The sequence below is a fragment of the Haemaphysalis longicornis genome, unplaced genomic scaffold (assembly GCF_048455015.1).
Source record: "Haemaphysalis longicornis isolate Haplotype H1 unplaced genomic scaffold, Haemaphysalis longicornis Haplotype H1 scaffold_12, whole genome shotgun sequence".
In the NCBI taxonomy this organism is placed as follows: domain Eukaryota; kingdom Metazoa; phylum Arthropoda; class Arachnida; order Ixodida; family Ixodidae; genus Haemaphysalis; species Haemaphysalis longicornis.
The window spans coordinates 119,989,991-120,011,573 of record NW_027526225.1 but is presented as its reverse complement, the minus strand read 5'-3'; the positions used below and the strand labels follow the sequence as shown (position 1 = coordinate 120,011,573).

General features: G+C 49.8%; 1 protein-coding gene across 1 annotated transcript in view; it reads right to left on the bottom strand.

The window, feature by feature from the left end:
* Positions 1-202: 202 nt before the first annotated feature.
* The window catches only part of LOC144162150 (excitatory amino acid transporter 3-like), a 32,164-nt gene continuing 10,783 nt past the window's right edge, over positions 203-21,583 (bottom strand). The window contains exons 3-9 of the mRNA XM_077692638.1: positions 19,398-19,440; positions 13,213-13,240; positions 9,779-10,122; positions 7,877-8,136; positions 5,746-5,880; positions 4,899-5,320; positions 203-1,801 (exon numbers count right to left, since the gene is read on the bottom strand). Of these exons, the coding sequence (XP_077548764.1) occupies positions 1,134-1,801; positions 4,899-5,320; positions 5,746-5,880; positions 7,877-8,136; positions 9,779-10,122; positions 13,213-13,240; positions 19,398-19,440 (1,900 nt within the window). The 3' untranslated portion in view covers positions 203-1,133. The remainder of the gene's footprint in view (positions 1,802-4,898; positions 5,321-5,745; positions 5,881-7,876; positions 8,137-9,778; positions 10,123-13,212; positions 13,241-19,397; positions 19,441-21,583) is intronic.

The window sequence follows — 21,583 nt, the reverse complement described above, 5'->3', positions numbered from 1 at the left end:
CCCCAATTATAGCGACAGATTTTTTTAGCTTCTGATGATGGCACTCAAACCTAAAACGGCAGTGCTTGAAAGCTTAGTATGACATCTACCGATGTTACCGCTTTTGCTATTTATTTAGAATGATAAACAGTACCTTTCCAAACTGGTGCACTTGATACACAAACGTTTAAATCACATCGCGAACAGGCTCGCCACCGAGCGAATAGTGAACCACGGCAGTCATGCAGGGGGGATTCCCGACGAAGCAGAAACCTCACCCGGCCGAAGAACAAGTTTTCTTAACGACGCGGGCAAAGGCTTGCCAAAATAAGCATTGAAGGCTCTCCCGATGAGCAGTGATTGTAGCAGCGAGGATGTCGAATGAAACTGGTAGGTGGAGACGAATGGGTGGAGTTGGGCGCGGAAGGGGGACGCAGGGGGCAGAGCAGGTGTCTTAGGGGGCGCCCAACCCCCCAGGGGGCGCCCAACCCCCCAGGCGCCCAACCCCCCAATCCCCCTCGGGATCTGCCACTGGTATAGGGTGGATCACCACTGATAGCTAGGCTTAAGGTGTTCATACTTTGCGAATTTATTTGTCTGCCCAAACATATTTGTGGCCGCGGAAACTGGAGCTAAATGTTCCCAGGCCCCACTTAATATGAAACTTGCCGTGTCTCGCTAGTAATATGGTAAGAGACGCCCGATTTATTACAAGCCTCTCCGCGCAAGTTGTGTTGGAAAAAGCCAGCAACTGAATTTTTAGTATCACTGCGTAGTCACGCCGACGACAGATGTTTCCAGAATAGGCCGTGCAGAGCTGTCCTCCCAGGCGCGAATCTGCAGCATTAGAAGGTAATTTCCCCTTTTCACAGCATTAACCCCAGCGTTCTAATGGGTATGAATAGGAGCGTTTTATTCAGACGTGACAGAGTAAAGGCGTTGTCATTAAGTCTATAAACCACTGCGTGCTTCATTACAGCACGGTGCAAAATCTTCAGTGCTCATACGCGCACCCTGCAGGTTGCTGCAGTGCCGCGTACAGCAGATCGAGAGATGAATGAATAAAAAGTTTGTATACGGTGGCAGAAAACGAATGAGAAAGGTATGGTAAAAGTCGGTAATCGGTGCAGAAAACAATGTCCTGCAGGCTTCCTTTAGATGGGCGACCCCGGCGACACGTCCATCGACCAAGTGCTATCAAAACGCGGCTGCGGCTGAGCGTGCGGCGAGGACGTCCACGGAGTCGCGGTCTGGGCGTGCCTGTGCCGAGGGCGGCGCTTGCGCGACTTGGAGCGCCGCCGAGATTTGCTGCCGCTGCCCTTGTCGTCGCTCTTGGGGGACTTCTCTTTCGCCTCGCCGGCTGCGGGGCCGAAGCCTTGGGTGGTGCTGGGCGAGTTTTCAGAGGGCGCCACCGCCTCCCGCCGGAGGCCATGGGGCGGATCTTCCGGCGCCTGGAGCTCGAGCTTCTGACCCGAACTCTCGGTGGCCTTACTGCTGGTCCCAGCCGCAACGCGTCGCCGGTGGCGTCGACGAGAGCGAGATCTCGCCTTTGAGTCGACGGCGACAGGGCCGGCGGGGGCGAGGTCTCCGTTGGTGCTCGGCGCCCCTTCCGAGGGCACCACCGCTTCCTCCTGGCCGCGAGGACGATTCTCCGGCGATCGGACATCGAGTAAGCACTGACCCGAACTCTCGATGCCGCTCCGGGCTGGCGACGTGCCATCCACGATCTCCTGGCAGCGCACCGGCGTTTGGCCGTTTGCGTGCAGGGTCACATCGAAACAGACTGGCGCAGCTGTACTAGCTCCGGTCGTAAGCACCGGCACTGCGTGAAAGAGAATAAACCAGCTGTTACGATGGGGCCACCGATACTATTGCCGTTACCTTGGAGGCAAGAAACAACACACAAATAAGCCGGGGAACCAAATAACGTTTACGCATTGACGACGCTTATAGTCTGAAAACACCGATACAGCATGACGCAGTTATGAACGCAATGCTAGTAGAACTGATGAAGTGAGATCCGCTACGCATGAGTGGAGGTAAAAGAGATGCGCGTGGAATTGATGAAGAAGCAGTTCGCAGCCCTCGAAAGAAACGAGCCTCGAATACGCCGCATTATTTTGACACACGGGCATTGCTTCCCAGAACCGCAGTCTTCTCATGGCGCCTTTAATTCAACTTCGCTAAGTTGTATTAACAGCACTTACACACAGGTTCGTCGACAAGACATCTGGTCCCCTCGTAGCTCTTGAGCTGTTTTTTTTTTTAAGCGAAGCTTTCAGCCTCTCACTGATGTCGTCTGTAGTCCACCGAAACCCACTGCATGAACGCCAACTTCCTCTGGCGATGTTGAAATTAGAACGGTAATTGAGCCTGGCTCCCTCGCGTTATACAATAGCCCACGTCTATCCGACTGCGCCCATCCGGCACGGTCGAAGCAGCTGGGATTTGGGGAAGGGTGCACAGACGTGCGTAATTAGAGGGAAAAATCATGTCTAACGACGACGATGGCGAAAGCCAGGGAAAGCCATGGTATGCCTGTACTCGTAAGCATTAGGCACAATCGCACTGCAGTATACCGTCGCGATAACGGTCCACTCGCTTCTGGATTGATTTGTTTGGTGTTTGACGATTTTGAAAACTTCGCGTTCTCCCATCGTTGTCAGTTTGAAATTGCGGTAGTTGATTTTTTCGTGCTTATGCTGTAACATAACCCTGCCGAAATGCTCTCCAAGAATGTATGCCGAAGATATATCAAATCCCTCACACCCAGCGAGCCGCTCTCACAGCAACATAGCGTGAATCTGAGCTTGTTGGAACACGCAATGCTCATGCAAGTGCCATACTTGACTAAAAAAATAAACCTAGTTCCATGCAGTGTGAAATCTGCTTAAAGGGGCCACGACGACAGAATACAAGTTCGTGTTATTCCAAAGATTTCGCGTTTTATTGTGCCCCCAGCGCTTGTCAGGAAGCAAATGATGCCGTATTCACCGAGAAAAATAATCAATATCGCTTTAAATTTTTATTCTCCCGCCAAACCGTGTGTTTTAGTAACGTCAGCAATGAAGTCATAAGCGCGTTTGTTCAAGCTGGTTTGCGTCCTTGCTTGCCGTCAGCCCTCCCAGGTGGCGCTACTACACTCATCCATGAACCGTTGTCCGCCGTGGCTTGGTTTTTGAGGGTATTTGCACATGGCTCGTGTTTGTTAGTATGGAAAGTAATTCGTTTCGTGAAACATGGGGTATCCTCGACAAAAAGGGTCACGTAAGACAATGTCGCTTACGCCAAACGGCAACTCTCGTGTAAAACAACTTCAAAGCGGCGGAGTACTCTGCAGCTAAAACAAGCATAGTGCGCCCAGTACCAGCAGCAGTCCGCATCGGTACTTCTATGCTTACGTGCATTTTCCTAACTTTCATTGTTTACCGCACCATTCTTACTGCTGTAAAATGAATATGCATAGTACATTTAGTCGCAAACAGTTCGTTTGGCAAACCTATAAGCCGTGCCTAATTTGCGTTTGCTTTTGCCGGCCTCAGCCAATCCCAGAGCTGGACTCTTATTTCATCATAGGTTCTGTTGCGGGAAATGAGCTAGTATGTCGCATGACCATTGCCTTTTCCCCTACTTATGTAGCTTATTTGAGCGAAGTGTGCGTTAAAAGTGGTGTCAGTATGATTCTAACGAGGTGATCTTTCGAATGAACCAAGCTTGAGTTTTGTCCTCACGGCCCCTGGAAACAGCGGAGCTGTGATTCTGTTGCGTCGGCTCGAACGCCAACGGGTGCTCGACCGAGAGCTGCAGCGCCGACACCGCGAAAATTCTACCGTTCGCGCAAAGGGATGTGCAGCTGACGGTTGGCGGCGGGAGGAATCCCTCCCTCAGCGGAAGGAAGAGGAACCTGCCTGTGCGTTACCACCGCGCTCTCTATCAGTAAGTCTGGGATCCTGCTCCTACCCCAGCGTGACGCACGAGCTTCAGCAGACGGACGAAAAGGCTCGACCTGCAAAAGTTCCATGGCTCAAACGTGGTATACGGGAGAAACGAAAACGACAGCTGTGTACGCGGACCAGTTTAGTGCTCTTATTCGTGCTTTTCCCACATGTCCTATGCTGCTTGTGAAACGGCTATTCTTCTCTCTCCCGGCTTCTGCTTTGTCATAGAAGATGATTCAGCCACATTCCATTCCTCCAGATTGGGCGGACTAGTAGTAGAGCTCATTTTAAATAGCCGCTTCACAAGCTGCATAGGACACGTGGGAAAAGCACGAATAAGAACCCTAGACTGGTCCGCGTACACAGCTGTCGTTTTCGTTTCTCCCGTATACCACGTTTGAGCCATGGAACTTTTGCAGGTCGAGCCTTTTCGTCCGTTTGCTGAAGTTCGTGCGTCACGCTGGGGTGGGAGCAGGTTCTCAGACTCACTGATAGAGGGCGCGGTGGTAACGCACAGGCAGGTTCCTCTTCCTTCCGCTCAGGGAGGGATCCCTCCCGCCGCTAAAAGTTCGCTGCACATCCCTTTGCGCGAACGGTAGAATTTTCGCGGTGTCGGCGCTGCAGCTCTCGGTCGAGCACCCGTTGGCGTTCGAGCCGACGCAACAGAATCACAGCTCCGCTGTTTCAGGGGGCCGTGAGGACAAAACTCAAGCTTGGTTCATTCGAAAGATCGCCTCGTTAGAATCATACGGGCTAGTAGTAGTTCATTCGGCTGAATGTCACACACCAATTGTCCCTCATGAGGGGAGGTATCATATGACGTACCGCTGTAGAGCTGCAATGACATGTCATCCACTTCCATCCTAAGCCGCGCACTGTGCAGTTTAAGCGTGTTTCCGCGTGTATACATGATTGCGGTCATCACGCGACAGGATCTTTCATGTCCTTAGCCGTCGCTTCGAAACTGAAATTAACCCTGACCTCGTTTTTCCTTTCCGTCCCGAGTCTCGTTGCTGCTTGTACTGGAGGGCGACGGCGCCGGTTGGGGCGAAGCGAGGCCGGGAGCGGAACTCGGTCGTGAGCTCGACCTGTTCTGGTGCGATCGCCAGCCTCCGGGAGTTGCCCCGGGCTGCGGCACGTAGGCCAGGGTGCCGCGGCGGCGTGCAGGCCGCAGCATGGAGGAGAGTTGCTCCTCGCGGTCGGCGCCGTGCAGGGCTCCTTCGACCGTCGACCTCGCCGGGAACTGAAAGGCCGGCTTTCCGAGTCTGGGCGCGAGTGGCCGCTGCTCCGGCACGAGGCTCTCGTCCAGGCTTTCCTCGATTGGCTTCAGCCGGCTGAACTGCTGCACGATGGCCGAGCCCACCGAGTCGCTGTAGATGTTCACCGCCGTTCGCAAACGGTCGCTGCGGTTGTGCAGGGAGGAAGACATCCAACAAGCGAAGATGGCAGTTAACAGCTGACTGAACCTTCGTCTTGCCTTCAAAAGTGCGCCGTTACATGCGACAAGTTTTTCGGGAAGGGATGTGGGTCAGAAAGCTTTGCAATGCGAAGTTTTCAATGGCCTGAGCGAACAAGCCGGCGTCTGTGCACCACAAAACGGCTCCTTGGGAAGGGTTCCATAGCCCGAGCTTGAATTCGGCAGTAGCGAGACCCAAAGCTACACTGTAGGCTCCAAAGCTGTATTAGAAGCTACAAAAGCTCTCGGCGTCACAGGGCACCCTGTGCGCGGAGGTGGCAGTGCCTAACACTTAACTTTATTCCCACAAGGAAGGCAGGCAGGGAGTGGTCGGGGAAAGGAATCGCCGAGATCGAGGCGGCCATGGCTTACACCAACCAGTCGAGGACGAGGACGAGGCTGATGTTCCGGCTGGAGACCTCCAGAGCCATGAGGATCATGAGGACGGTGAGCAGCCCGCTGTTTGGGATGCTCGCCGCGCCCAGGCTGGCCAGCACCACCGTCACGCTGAGTGCACATTTAGGCTTATGATGTTCACCCAGCTCTATAACGCCGTGGACATTGTAAGGTTAAAATAATTCACGGGTTAGCTCACCTTTAAAGGAATAGGTAACTATATGTACACTACGACAATGGGCAACGACTGGACTGACAAACTTGCGCCCAAACACGAACACACGCACGCACACTCTCTCAGTCGGATAACGTCCTTCTGGCGGGCATCATGATATCTCTTCACATTCACACCAGACGGCACATGGGCCCTATCCCCGATGTCATTTTTATGATGTTTTGACGATGATGAGGATATGTTGATAATATCGGTGATGATGCGCCTCCCATCCGTGCGTATTCCGACGTATCAGCGGACAATTTAAACTTTTCGCAGAGTCGGTCGTACAAAATAGCGTGCCAAGAAAATTACCGGGCCGGCCTGCTGCAGCGTGCGTCACAATGTTAGCGCAGCAGTGAATGCCTATGACCGGTAAACATCTCAATGTCATACTTTGTTAAAACGCTGGTTTCTTGGCGATAGTTTTGCAATGACCACTATAAAGTACGGACTAGTCAACGGTGCACTTCGAAATGAAGCAACAAATTGAAAACCCTTTGGCTCCCCTGTAATAACCAAACCTAGCGACGCGCGTCTTTCTCAGGAGCAAGATACTATTACCAGGTAAAGCAACCATTTTTGCTCTTTTCTTATTAATGCACCATCCTTTTGAAGAACTCAAACTCACTTCCATACGACGTAAGTTGCCGTGGTTTTTGCGAATAAAAAAGGCTTCTATACCAACTCGCGGGCGACTTGTTCCCGGCTTCTGCTCAGCACTTTTGTTTCATTCAACAGCGGTTGAAATGGCCTGTCCTCACAGGCGAAACAATGGTGTGGTAGATGCGACACTGTTTTGTTTTTCATTGGTAGCTGGTGTTCCCTCAAGCGGTCAGTGATACAAAGGCCAGTCTGGCCCGCATATACCCTCCCGCACGTGAGCGGTACCGAGTATACAACCCACGTAGCGCAGTGAACAAACTGTGTGGAATGCTTTAAGCATGCTGTGGCCTTGTTTGATCCTTTGAGGATCTTGGGGCACAAGCTAGCCAACTTACGAGGGACACAAAACACTACCGGCACTCCGTGCCCGTTGGCTATATTTTTCACGTTGTGCGTTACTGCGCAGACGTATGGTAAGACCACTGGGTTTTTGCGCTTAGGGCGTCACCTTCACGGGTTCCGCTGCACTTGATCCTTTGAAACGACGACTCGGCCCCGGCTATCAAGACAACCAAAGGGAAGCCAGCCGTCAGCAACCTAGACACCTTGGCGACAAAATTTTCCTGAGCCTTGTGTTGGCAGGACTTATGAGCGCTGCTTGAAGACAGGTCATGGCAACCGCTCTTTTGACAGTCTTTGAGTATGCGGACTCATAGGGCAACAAACCTTTGCGTACCCTCGGTATGTAAAGCTAACAAACATGGTTCGATAAAAAAGTAAGCTTAAGATCGAAAAACATCAAACAGTTATCGCTTGGCACATCATGGGTAAAAGAAAGGTATTTCCCCACTCGTAGGAACACTTCTAAAATCTCGTTAACAATGACAATGTGGTTAGAAACAACAGGTGGACTTTGCAACGATGGAGCCTTTAAAAAAAATCAAGTAGTCGTCAACATACCTAAAAACTTTCATCACTTTCCCTTCCAGATCATGCTCCAGATTATCTATCGATGCGGGCCAAAAACAGTTCGCATTCGAAACCGATACACACACCCCTACGTTGCACATACAATTTATCCTGGAATAAAACAAAAGTACACTGAAGACAAAATTCAAGCAGTGCCATGAAGTTATCTAAGCTCACACCGCGCGAGTTCTGGAACGATATAACATCGCCTTCTTCAACACAGCTTAGATAACTGTATATGTATTGCAGACACTGCCTGCCTGCCTGCCACGGATATAGCTTCGCCCAAAAGCCATGGGGATCTGTATAAACCCGCACCTGATGATGAGCATCTCCTCGGGTCCCAGCTCGAGGCCGTCGAGCGTGGCCAGGGTGACGGCGGCGGCAGACACGACGAGCGCGGTGCCGGACATGCTCACGTTGGCGCCCACGGGGATCACGAAGCGCACGATGCGGGGCTCCAGGTCGGCCGCTTCCTCCAGGGCCTCGATCGTGTCCGGCACGCTGACGGCGCGGGACGCCGACCGGAACGCCTTCACCGCCGGCGCCAGCGTGACACGCAGGAAGCGACGCGGGTCCTGTTCGCCCCCCCAACGGTGAGCAGTGCGCATGCGTGAGAGAATTCACGTGACGGTGAGCACCATGGAGGAAAGAAAAGGTGAGCACCCACTGCTGACTTTCATCTCTCTCTCTCTCTCTCTCTCTCTCTCTCTCTCTCTCTCTCTCTCTCTCTCTCTCTCTCTCTCTCTCTCTCTCTCTCTCTCTCTCTCTCTCTCTCTCTCTCTCTCTCTCTCTCTCACCAGTCCTATCCTAAAAACGGCGGTCTGACCGACTTTCAAGGGCTGAACGGCTGTATGCGCTCTATGTCTACACTGTGAACTGTGCGCGCTTACTGTGACAACTGAACTGCGTGAACTGTTCCCAACGCTGGAACAGCGGCCATTGTGTGATTCATGTCTTTCTCTTCCCCCAGCACCACTTTCCCCAAGGGGGGCCCAATGGCCTCTCGCTCGAATACAAAGAGGGGAACAGCGCAACACAGACTAAACACGAGATGAAGAAAGTGAAGCGCAACACCGACGAAGCGGGTCTGAAACCGTTAATGTTTCAGGTACTAGTCATTTGCGTCAATGTTTTAAGCCTTTGGTTTTAACTTTTGAACGTCCCGTGGACAGAACTTTCCGGTTTTTAGATCTGAAGCTTCATTTTTCGCACAATCATATCTGCTGGGCGTATACGATCCACGTGCCAGCAAACCGCTTCTACCTTTTGACTCATCCCATTCTAAACTCGTGAAAAGGTCTATCATAACCACGCATTTTAAAAATGCCCTGAACAAGTCTGAAAAAAGCCCTGAATATATTCGGGAAAAAAAATTGGCCGCGTATCTGCTCCTTTCGTTGCAAATGCCGTCAAAAGACGATAGTCTTTATCGGCTTTTGCGAAGTAAATGTGCTTTACCGCTCACCTCTCATGTTGTTCCTCTTGCGTCGCGCTCCTCCCAAGGTAAAGACGCCAAATGTTTGCTTAAATCATTTTAAATTTCCCGCGTTCCACTGCTACAAATCGGGTGTCTCGATGCCAACGCTGCCGTACGGCGAAGACGCGCGTTAATCGAGGCACCCTACTTCAACGTTTGTAGAACCGCGTTTCCCTACTCCACCTGCGTTGCAAGCAGAACGTGGAAACTATCTAGTGGAACCTTGCGTAACTGTTGCCGGTTGATTTCTTAAAATGGCACTAGATGCTATAGTGGCGGGGGCGACAGCAGGCGACGGCGGAGTGAATTCTTTTTCTGCAGTTGATGAAGTATTTCATTTCGCAAAAGTCAAGCATGTTTGAATTTGTATAAAGGAACACTGCAAATATTACTTCTGCATTGATTTGTTGTCTCATATTTGCGTAATGTCTTGTTCTTCTTCAACAATGTTGACAAGTATGAACATTACACCGGACATAGACGGGTAGATTTAGCTGTGACTATATAAGACTATTGCGCACGCATTGTTTTGCTTTGGCCGGGTGGCTGAATCGAGTCACAGACAGACAGACAGACAGACAGACAGACAGACAGACCAAAATTCCTGGGTTTAAGTAGCCAAAGAAAGACTATCTTCTTTAATAAAGTCAGTAGCAAGTCAGCGCTCGTGGTTGTCTTTTTCTTCTTGTGTTTCGTCTGTGCTGCGCAGTTCCCCTCTTTGTAGCCCCACGCGCACGCACCTGGCCAGTGACGAGCGCGTAGAGGCCCGGCAGCAGCACGAGTCCGTAGGCGGCCAGTCCCGCCAGCGTGAGGAGCAGGTACGTGCGGAAGACGGTGAGCGTCTTGTCCAGCTGCGACGCCTGGGTCACGTGAGTGGCGACCAGGAAGAAGACGCCCACGGGCGAGTACAGGGCCGTCAGGTGCGACACGGTCACCGTGGCGTTGCTCAGGCCCACGAACAGGTTGAGCAGCACGTCCGACTCGCTCACCGTCACCGACAGGATGCAACCCAGCACCACCGACATGGACAGCACGCCCAGAATGTTGGCCCGGGGCTCCCGCACCGTCTCGAAGCGGTCCGTGCCTGGGGGCGTTGGTGGTCGCGCGCTTATTCTTCATGCGATGAGTGCGCTATACCAGACAAATCGATTTGTTTACTTGATTGATTGATTGATTGATTGATTGATTGATTGATTGATTGATTGATTGATTGATTGATTGATTGATTGATTGATTGATTGATTGATTGATTGATTGATTGACACATTCAATAATTAAAGCTCTGTGTAGGACGAAATAACATCTTACGACGCGACACACGGCCCCTTCACCCTGTGAGACCAAGATTACAAGCCCGATGCAAGCGGGAGGCCTCGGTGTTGAACTACAAATAGCGCAAAAGAAATAAACAGAAGTATCCGGTGTTACGATTCAGCGCGCCGCTGCCCTGTGCGCACGTGATACCAATTTGGTACAGCGCTGTGAAGTCTTCGTGCGTTGAGATAAAGCCCGCCCTCCTCAAACAAGGTTACGACATGCCGGAGTGTGTCGGGCTCCCCGACCCTCGTTGACGATGGCTCACGCCCGCGGCAGTTGCAAATTCTCGAACACAATGGTTCTAGCGGCGGCGTGATCGGACCCCGACCGGTTGAGGTTGGGACCCGTCGCTGCGTACGAACGCCACCCGTTAAAATATCCCTTCCCCCTCTCTCAAAGCGCGCTGGCTATCACGAGACAGGGGTGTACAGTAAAAGCCCGTTAATTCGAACCGCAAGGGGACGCCATCTCAGTTTAAATTGATGAAAGTTCAAACTAATGGAAGTGAACAATAACGAAGTAAGCTGCGGTTGTGAAGCCGCCAGGAATCTCAATACTTTGATGCTTGGAAAATCCCGTGATTGCGGCCTCCCTTTGGCCCCTAAAAGCTGCAGTCGGCACTTTTGCCTTAACAAACGAATGTAGCGGAAAGCCTCCTCCTCGTCTTCTTAAGAAAAGACTGGCTCATTTCATCCGGCCATAAGTTCTAAGCGGACGGGCGCTCTATGCTTCGTCCTCGTCATAGAGTTTCATATTAATATTAGTATGAAACTCTATGGTCCTCGTCCTCCTTGTCGTTATTGGCAGCGTCAGGTTCTGCACTCCTGACTTGAGATATGACGCCCTCATCTCTCAGCGCACGCACCGCTGTACTCGCGTCCTCATCGACCGAGTTCGCAAAGAGTGCATCCTCCAAAACGCCCGCCATGCGGGATTTAGACTAGTTTTACCCGATTGTGCCTTCTCCGTACTACGGAGCGACGCGTGTAGGCGGAGGGCGCGCTTCTCTGGTCGTGAGCCAGCCGGGTGCCAAGGCGCCGGCGCGGTGGTGCGCAGTTCGAATTATCCGACCCAGAACCTACTCGGGTTCGAATGAACGGGCTTCTTTATAAATAAACTTTTATGGAGCCTTGGCCGGACCAAATCGCACAGTTCGAATTATCCATAAATTCGAATTATTGAAGTTTGGATTAACGAGCTTTTACTGTACTTTGTTCGCGACGGGCGCAACACTCTGGAATGCTGGCACCCATTGCCGCTTCTGTGTTTAAACTCCGCCCATTCGGCGACCCCTGTGAGATCACTTCGGGCATCTGTGAGAAGCGTCGCTCTACCCAATTCATGCTGTAGGCCCGCTGCTGTTCCTGCATCGTCGCTGTTCATCTCTCGTCCCTACAAGTTCGTTAAGTTGGTGTATCGCTGTGTCCGGAAGGAACACAAGGGCCGTCGATATATCTGGCGAATATCTACCAGCCCCATTGGGTTCTAATATGTAAGCGGTCGAAACCTCAGCAGTCATTCAGCAGTCATTCAGGCATTACGGAACCAGGGGGTAGATGAGCATTACGTAAGAATACTAGAGGATATCTACAATTGGTCCACAGCTACCATCATCCTCCATAAGGAGAGCAGTAAAATACCTATAAGGAAGAGCGTCAGACAAGGAGACACAATCTCTCCAATGTTCTTCACAGCATGTTTACATGAAGTATTAAGAACGTTGGATTGGGAACAGGTGGGAGTAAGGGTTAATGGAGAATACCTCAGTAACCTCAGATTTGCTGATGACGTTGCCTTGCTAAGTAACTCGGGGGACGAATTGCAAAGCATGCTTTCCGCACTGGACGAACAGAGTAGAACCGTGGGCCTGAAAATTAATATGCAGGAAACCAAAGTAATGATCAATAACCTCGGGACAGCGCAGCAGTTTGAGATAGGTGGCGAGGCAGTGGAAGTGGTAAGCGCAAATATCTACTTAGGCCAAGTTGTGACCCCGGATCCCAACCATGAGGCAGAGATAATTAGAAGGATAAGAATGGGGTGGAGTGCATACGGCAGGCATTCTCAGGTAATGAATGGCAGCCTACCATTGTCCCTGAAGAAGAAAGTGTATGACAACTGCATCTTACCGGTACTCACCTACGGGGCACAAACTTGGAGGCTCACTAAGAGGGTTCAACTTAAATTGAGGACGACTCAGCGATAGGTGTAACATTAAGGGACAAGAAGAGAGCCGAGTGCACGGTCAGGGAACAAACGGGAACAAACGCGGGTTAAGGACATAATAGCAGAAATTAAGAAGAAGAAATGGACTTGGGCATGGCATGTAATAGCGAAGGCAAGATAACCGTTGGTCATTAAGGGTAACAGAGTGGATCCCTGCAGAAGGCAAGCGCTGCAAGGGGCGGCGGAAAGTTACATGGGCAGATGAGATCAAGAAGTTTGCGGAGATAAATTGGTCGCAGTTAGCACAGGACCGGGGTAACTGGAGATTAATGGGAGAGGCCTTTGCCCTGCAGTGGACGTAGATAGGCTGGTGATGTAAGCACACATTTTTTTTTATACGAAGATGTTGACGTTCACGTCAAAAAATGTAGCAGTGGTACCTCCTTCCTCTGAGACATTCATTAGAGGACACCTCTTACATCGTACGCAAGGACATAGAGCCATTGACCGAGCATTTGCCCTTGGTCTACGAAGATCTACTACTGTCATTACATTAAATGCCTATGTTTTTACTACTTTCAGCCCTCTGAATTGCATTAATAAAGCTGAAAAACTGCAGCCTCGTTCGCTCGGTGCACTGTTCGAAACGTGCCGTCCATCCTACGAATCAAAGACAACCAGCAAAGCTCACCAGTAATGTTTTTCCCGACCGTAGCAGTCTGAAACGAAAAAAAACAATGCTTTAATAAGCAACTTTCACAAGTGTTATGATAAGCATTGACATGTTCAACAAGCCAACAAGAGTGAGATTGCAGCCGTAACTGGTATTGGTTATGCTTTTCACTCATCGTATGTGCGAACTCTTCGATATTCGTTACCTATGCTCATCGTTTGGTCTTTGTTCGTCACGTGGCTCCCGCTGCCTTGCGTCTTCGGCTGAATGTCGGGAAATACGGTTAAAGGGGTCATGAAGACAAAATGCAAGTTTGTTTCACGAGAAAGATTGCCGCGTTAGAATCGTACTGACACCACTTTAAACGCAAACTTCACTCAAACAAGCTGTATAATTATACAAAAAACGGGAGTTGCCATGCGACCCACTAGCTCACTTTCCGCACTAGAAACTACGACGTATTATGAGCAGCTGTACGATTGGCTGAGGCCGGCAAAAGCAAACGCAGGTTAGGCAGGGTTTATAAGCTTGCAGAATGAGCTATTGGTGCTTAAATTTGATGCATATTCTTTTTATAATGCACTAGTAAGACTGGTGGGGTAGACAATGAAAGTTAAGAAACATAGAAGCACCAGTGCAAACTGCGCGCACTATGCCGGCTATAGCTGCACAGCCGTCCTGAACAATGAGCCTACACTGGCCAACTGGCATAAGTGCACTGTATTCTGTGACTCTGTCAAGCATACCCAATGTCTCATGAAACGCTTACTATGAACGAAAAAAAAAAAAAATAGGCAGGCACAAATCTGTTCAAAAACAGTGAGGGAAGACAGAGGTCCTGAGCGTGGTGCCATCTAGGAGGTCTGACGGTAAACAAGCCGCTCCGCCGTTCTCTGAAGCCGTAGTGCATGCATACGTTCGCTTCAGTACTTGTCCTGGACACGTCATCGCAGGTGTCACGAAACACACGGTTCAGCGGGAGTCAAAACTTTGGCTTAAATTCTGAACTTCTTAACGTCGTTTGCTGCCGGACACGCACTGGGGGCTACTATAAAACACCAAAATTTTTGAATAAAACAAACTGGCGTTTTGTCTTCATGGTCCTTTTAAGGCGACACAAAGTTATTTCTTTAACTCTTATTTGTGCAATTACTGTGTAGTCGACCTCACGTAACCCTCAATTTCATTGTTTAGCGCAAGTTTATAGCCTTCATTTATTTGTAGATTCCAAACCAACAACCTGCATCCATCACGTCCATTTCACATACTCCGGCAATGACATGGCGTCACGCGGGCTTGCAATAGTTTGAGCACGCTGGACTTCCTAAAATTTCGATTTTCAGGGTTGTTCGTGGCTGTGTGTGTTCAGCCACGGCCTGAATATATGTGTTACACGTGCGCGCAGTCCCATACCTTCCGACCTGCGGACATGCCAGTGTGCCATCACAGTGACGTCACAAAATCATCGAGGAGCATGCGAGCGGAGCGCCATCTGAACGCACTTTTCTGGCAATAAAAAATATAGTCAAGCGAATTGGGAATACTGCCTACGCATTTTATACTAAGCCAACGATGAAAAACAACTTTGGTTCATTTAAGGAACTGCTTTCTCCATATTGTAATGACACCAATTTCATAGCAAACTCTAAAAAAATGACCGAGATATTACAGAAAACATTGAGCCGTAGCGAGTTCCCAGCGACTTTCGGCCGATTTCTCGATGACGTTGCAGAACCAAATGTTTGTGCGATTGGCGGCCGTCAACTTAAAGGAGCCATGAAGGCAAAACACAAGTTTTGTTCATTCAAAAGATTGCCTCGTTAGAATCATACTGACACCACTTTTAACATAAACTTCGCTCAAATAAGCTCAAAGGGAAAGGCCATGCGACCCACTCGCTCATTTCCCACAACATAACCTATGATGTCATATCAGCCAGCTCTGTGATTGGCGGAGGCCGGCAAAAGCAAACGCACATTAGGCAGAGCTTATAAGCTTGCCGAGCGAGCTATTTGCGTTTAAATTTAGGCCACATTCTTTTTAAAGCAGGAAGAATGGTGGGACCGACAGTGGAAGTTACGAAAGCACACGTAAACATAAGTACCAATGCGCACTGCTGTTGGTACTGCGCGAACCATGCTTGGTTTAGCTACACAGGACTGTGGGGCTTTGGGGTAGTTTTAGACGACACTGGCCGATTGACGTAGGCAACGGTGTCTTACGTGACCATATTCGTCGAGCGAGCACTCTGTTTCCCGAAACGATTATTTTTTCCCTGAACAAAAACAAGCCAAGTTCAAATACGGTCAAAAACAAACCAGGGGACCTATTCTCGACTGCACAAATTCCAAGGAAACTGGAGAATTTGCCGGAAGTCTTTTTCTGATTGGCTTTCAATTTTGGTCACGTGCTTCCGGTTGACAAAGCGGTTGTGTGTGGTTTCGTCATTTTGACGTTTCATGGTTTGCTGTCAAGAGTTCTAAAGCTCACCTTATTTGTCTTTACTAAAAGCGCATAATTATTGGCCGCCAATGAAAAACTAGACTAAATGCACCGGACATGACAACGTAGGCCTGTCTTTGCTATTCAACAACAACACTGCTTGTAATACACGCCCTCTCTGTGATTGGCTGAGAAGGCGTGACGTAATTTAAACTGGAGGGAACGATCACGTCACACATTCGCAACTTCAGCTTGCGTAAAAGTGACGTAATGTTACGTCACAGCTTGAAAATGGCTGCTGCTTTTGCCGCGAAATAGGGAAAGAAATTTCGACGACCTTTGGCGCCGCGAAATGTCCGGGAACTTGCAGCAGGCGCAATTTCGCATGGTGCGCGGTTTAAAGCACGTTTTCTAACGAAAGAAATAATAGTTTCGACTGTCTCCAAGTCAGCAATCACGAAGCACACAAATGACATGAAGTATTTTGCTTTTATGTTTGGCAATAAAATAAAAATTATTTGTTTGGCGTAACCGCAACATAAGAGGACAGTACGAGCCTCTTCATGACAAAGTACCCAATGCATGGCATTTGTCCACACTTCTAGTACGCTGCTGGGTCACATGATCGAACTCAAGAGAAAAATAACAAAGAAAAGTGAATCTTGTTTATTACAGCGCTGATTGAAGTCGAGCTTGACGAATGAGTGAATCGGTGACATCGGTGCGCTCCGCGATTATCAGGCGTAGCGCTTCGCTGCTCTTATGTGTCATGCAAGCGATCGCGGATGTCTTTTTCTGTGATCACGCCATAAACTTGTAACATAGCAGCGGACGATAGCCTGGCAGCGGTTGCGGTCGGGAAGGTGATTACGCAACAAAGCTTGCATTGAAGTAGAGAGCCCAACTATGTTACTAAAAGCGATTGAAAGAAATTAATAAATACGGTAAAAAAATTGTTTGATGTTTTTTAGCTCAACATCGGCCTTTCTGTGGTTTTTTATCAACGTTACTCGATCGCCTTGTGGTTTGTGGTGTTGACGCCAATTTTGACGTGCAGAATGTGTTTCTCTTGCCAGCCTCAGTTACCGTCTTAATTTTTATAGTACGTGCCAAGTGTTCTCATATCTTTTATGCGCAATATTAGATTACTAGGTTGCGATTATAATGAAAAGCGTCAAATTACACCGCATGTCGTCATAGCTATATATGCATCACGTCACTGATTGCTTACGTCGTGCTTAGGCAAAAAATTCCCTCGCACTTCCCCGAGGGGGAGAGTGTGTAAGTGCGAATGCACGGTTGTTGATTGCGCGATTACGGTGGATATCGTGATCTTAATGAGTAGTCGAGAGATTACACACACGCACACAACTACAAAGAAAGATATTTCACTCGTTATTGCTGGTACCGTTGCCCGGTCCGCCATCATCGTTATCGAGATGCAGGACCAGCGACCGCTCTCGACGACGGCGCGCGCTCGACTAATACCCTCCCGCGCCACGCGGCCGCTACACAAGCGCCCTCACGCGTCGGAATGCGGAGCGCCCGCTACGCGAGCGAGAGCTCTCCCGCCCGAAGTGGAGAGGAGGCGCCCAACACCCGCAGTCACTGAGCGGAGAGAGGAGGACGAGAGTAGCGCCCGCCGTTACGGCGAGGGCTACACGAGCGCCCTCACGCGTCGGAATGCGGAGCGCCCGCTACGCGAGCGAGAGCTCTCCCGCCCGAAGTGGAGAGGAGGCGCCCAACACCCGCAGTCACTGAGCGGAGAGAGGAGGAGGAGAGTAGCGCGCGCCCATCTCCCCCCGTTGCTAGGGAAGACGGGGAGCGCGCGCACCCGCAGCTGTTGCTATGCGGACGACGGCGGCGGACGATTCAGGCTCGCTTAAGAAGTGCATTCGCACTTAAAAAAACAAAACATGGCGAATTGCATGGCAATTTGTGCAGTCGAGAATAGGGCCCCAGAGGCAGAAAACGGCTTGATATATATTGTGGCGCCATCTAAGTTCACTAACGGTAAACAAAGGCTTTCCAATCGGCTGCAGAGCGGTCGGTTCCTGTGATGTCATTGCAGACCACGAAAACACACGATTTAGCGGGGAAATCAATATTTTAACATTAATTAATTTCTCAGTGAATAAAACATCGTTTGCATCCGGACAAGCGCTGGGTACACTATAAAACGCGAAATCTTTTGAATAAAACAAATTTGTATTTTGTCTTCGTGGCTCGCATTTAAGCCACCACCAAGAAACATGACTCGGCGATCGTAGTGCGAACGTGCAGTTCACCTGACAACCATGTTCTGGTGCTGGCCCATATGGCGTCACTCCTGACCATAATGCGCGCCACCGTAGCTCGAAATTTTTAAGTGCGGTGCACTTCTTAAGCGACCCTGAACCTGCGTCCACCGGCGATGTCCGCATAGCATACCCACGTGGGGGATTGGCCAGGAATCTCCTCGTCTTCCTTGGCAACGGGGGGAGATGGGGATTGGCCAGGAATCTCCTCGTCTTCCTTGGCAACGGGGGGAGATTGGCGCGCGCTGCCTGGCCGCTGACATGGCACATACCCACGAGGGGGATTGGCCAGGAATCGGGCGTGAGAAGGGCTAATGCACCCGCTTAAAGGAGTACTGACACGAAATTTCAAAGCTGAGATCCGCTCTAGCAATCAATTGGCGATGTCCGCATAGCATACCCACGTGGGGGATTGGCCAGGAATCTCCTCGTCTTCCTTGGCAACGGGGGGAGATGGGCGCGCGCTGCCTGGCCGCTGACATGGCACATACGCACGTGGGGGATTGGCCAGGAATCGGGCGTGAGAAGGGCTAATGCACCCGCTTAAAGGAGTACTGACACGAAATTTCAAAGCTGAGATCCGCTCTAGCAATCAAGTACAACGACAACACAAATAGGTGTCTGTGAACAAATGCATCTTTCTTTCTTTGTAGTTGTGTGTGTGTGTGTGTGATCTCTCTTTCGCGAACATTACCGAACCGCGCAAATTCAACTCGTGCATTCGCACTTTCACATTCTTCCCCTCGGAGAAATGCGGGGAATTTTTCTTTCAGCATTTCTTGCGTCTTCTCGGTTAAAAAGCGTCTTTCGTGGCTAGAATATGGAACTGAGTGAGTCACCGAATGCTAGCTTTCGCATTCAAATTGAACAAAACTATAATATGTCTTTATGGTTCCTCTGTGACACAACGCTTAACTATCCCAATGTTCCCGAAACTAAAAGATAAAGACTGGTTTTGCTCACACGCGATGTCTATCGCGTAAAGAAGGGCGACGCTTTTATTGCGGCAATGGCTGCAGGGACTCCCTGTCCCTAAGGTTTCTCCGTGCCCTAAGGACTACGCAGGACGCCATGTCGCTGGCATATTTGTGTGCGCTACGAGATCGACGGGCGCTATATCGGGGAGCCACGACAATCGAGTATGACGCTGGGTGTCGAGCGAGCATACAACACTTTCAGCGATCACATAGATAATTATCATGCCCGAAGCTGTCATTCAATCAATTTAAATCACATATGAGCGACAGTGTGGAACGCGCTGCTAAGCCGACGGCAAATGCGTTATTTCTCCCATTTTTGATTTCCTGGTTTCGGTGCTTCCTTTCATGCATGATGCTCAAAAAAAAAAAAGAAAACGGTTCGCTGTTCGTGTCATGCTCCTACTGCGAACGCTTAATTAATAAGCGAATGCTTATCAGCCGAAGCAACTGATTACGATGCTCGACACTTATCGCATATACTCACCGTGTAAAAGAAAGCTTCGACGTAGTTGTCGGGGACAAGGTTTCTGGAAAAAAAAAAGTGCCTGCGTTGGTGTCATTCAGAAACTCCACCGCATTGATAAGAGATAGTCGGCAGGAAGTATTGGCAGATTCACGATCGTCGCCCTGAGGATGATATACTGAGATGCGAAAGTATCATATAATACCTTTATAATATAAGCTATTCAGTATCAGCTAATCAAATTGAGACCGTATACGAGGTTCAACTTTCAGCAGCTAATAAAATTATGACCGTATGCGGTCCTAAGTTTATTAGCTGCTGAAAGTTGAACCGGGATACTTACGGGTAGTTCCGTATGCAGTCAAGACACAGAAGTTCTACGGCTTAATGATTGACCTTCCGATTAATCCATCAGTGCTTTAATAGTAATGATTAATTTTTAGGCAGTTCACCCCTCAACTCGCGTGTCGTGGTCAGGCACACTGTGACAGGAAGCAAAGGCTGCGTTATTAGAAATTTAACGCAGATAACAACAAGCATGCACTGTCAGCTGAAGAAGCCATGAATGTGGTTCATTGTTATTTCTCGCTTAAAGGCAGGGATGCCGAAACGCCGAGACAATGTGATTCATCCAATGTAACGTACATAACCGACGATAGTTCGGAACCTCTGGAATCATTCCTTCTGGAAACGTTTTTTACACGGTGTCGCTCACTGGATATTTTCATGTAGTCTAACGTATTGTAAATCTTAACTTCACATTTAGCAAATGATAGTATTGAATTAGTAACACGAAAGTGTTGTATTCCCGGTTACACCAAGATTTTGATGACGTCATATCTGTCACGGAAATGATTTCAGCACAACGAACACAGGAGAAACGCCAGAGAAAGGTTCATTGACGCGGATGGTGCTGCCGTCTAGGAGAGGCGAAGCGAAGTAGTGCATCGTGATGCTCACAAGCGCCGACAGTTATTTATTTATTTCAGGATATATACTGTCAATCCCGTTATGGGATTATTACAGGAGTGGAGTCAGTAGTATTAACTCTATGAAAGGTTCATTGACGCGGAAGGTGCTGCCGTCTAGGAGAGGCATGGAGGAAGCCAAGTAGAGCATGATGCTGATGCTCACACCATCAAATGGTGCTCACAAGCGCCGACAGTTGGCGTAAGTTGCGTCGTAGCAGCGCCGACGGGGGAATGGCGCGAACGGCGACTGATTTGATGCGAAGGGAAACGCCAGCGGGTAGCGGAACGGGTTCGCGCGTGCACGGTTCAAGCGACAAATTTCACCTCTCGTGTTCCAAAAGCTGAGCTCGTCGCAACGCAACCGCCTGCAGTGTACTCCCCGGAGTGACCGAAGTGGTCGCACCTTCCCTGAAGTGACCCGCTAGCAGGACCGCTCGCCAAGCACACCGACAAAACAGCCGGCATCCCGCAAACCATGCTCCTTTCGCTGTAGATCATTTCGCTGCATATTTCCCTCTCGTGCTTTACCGACTCCTATAACAGAGGAATCAACCACAGTTTTTCCCTGCATTCCCCTGTTTTGTCCGTGACTATAGCGTATGTCTTAAACCAGTTATTCCGCATTGCCAGATTTGAAATTGTGATTATATTTTCTCAGTTTACTTGGGATGGTCGACTGTCTAACGCAGCTGGAATGACGGAACCAAGAAGCATTATTGTGCGGCCCGAAAAGGGGCAAAAGTTTGTGATGTGAGGACAGCGCCCGCCCGCCCGCCCGCCCGCCCGCCTGTTTGCCTGCCTGCCTCACTCTCCGCCTTTCTTTCACAGCAAAGCTATATACGCCTCTTCCATGCGCGTGTTCGACTTCGTGGACGGGTACAGATCTATCAATATGCAGTGCTTCAGCGCCCCTAGCGGTGTTCTGTTTTCGTCGGCGCAACCACTTTCTGTAGGTTTGCACCGAGCGTCCATCAAGAACACTGAAATCGCTCATCAGAGATACGTAGGCGCGATACTGCTCGCAGCAGCTTTCACGCACTTCTTGCTGCGTCCCGGTTCGTTAGCGGGTGCCCACAAGAAGCGTGAAAATTCGCGCGTAGAAAGACAAAGCGTTCATGAACGCTGAAAAGGTTTGCCCCGCGAGCAACGGGGCTTGCTATTTCCGGTGGGGGTTAATATAGTGAGGCAAAAAAGAAAAGAGAAGAGAAAAAATGAGGTACAAAAAAATGAATAGGA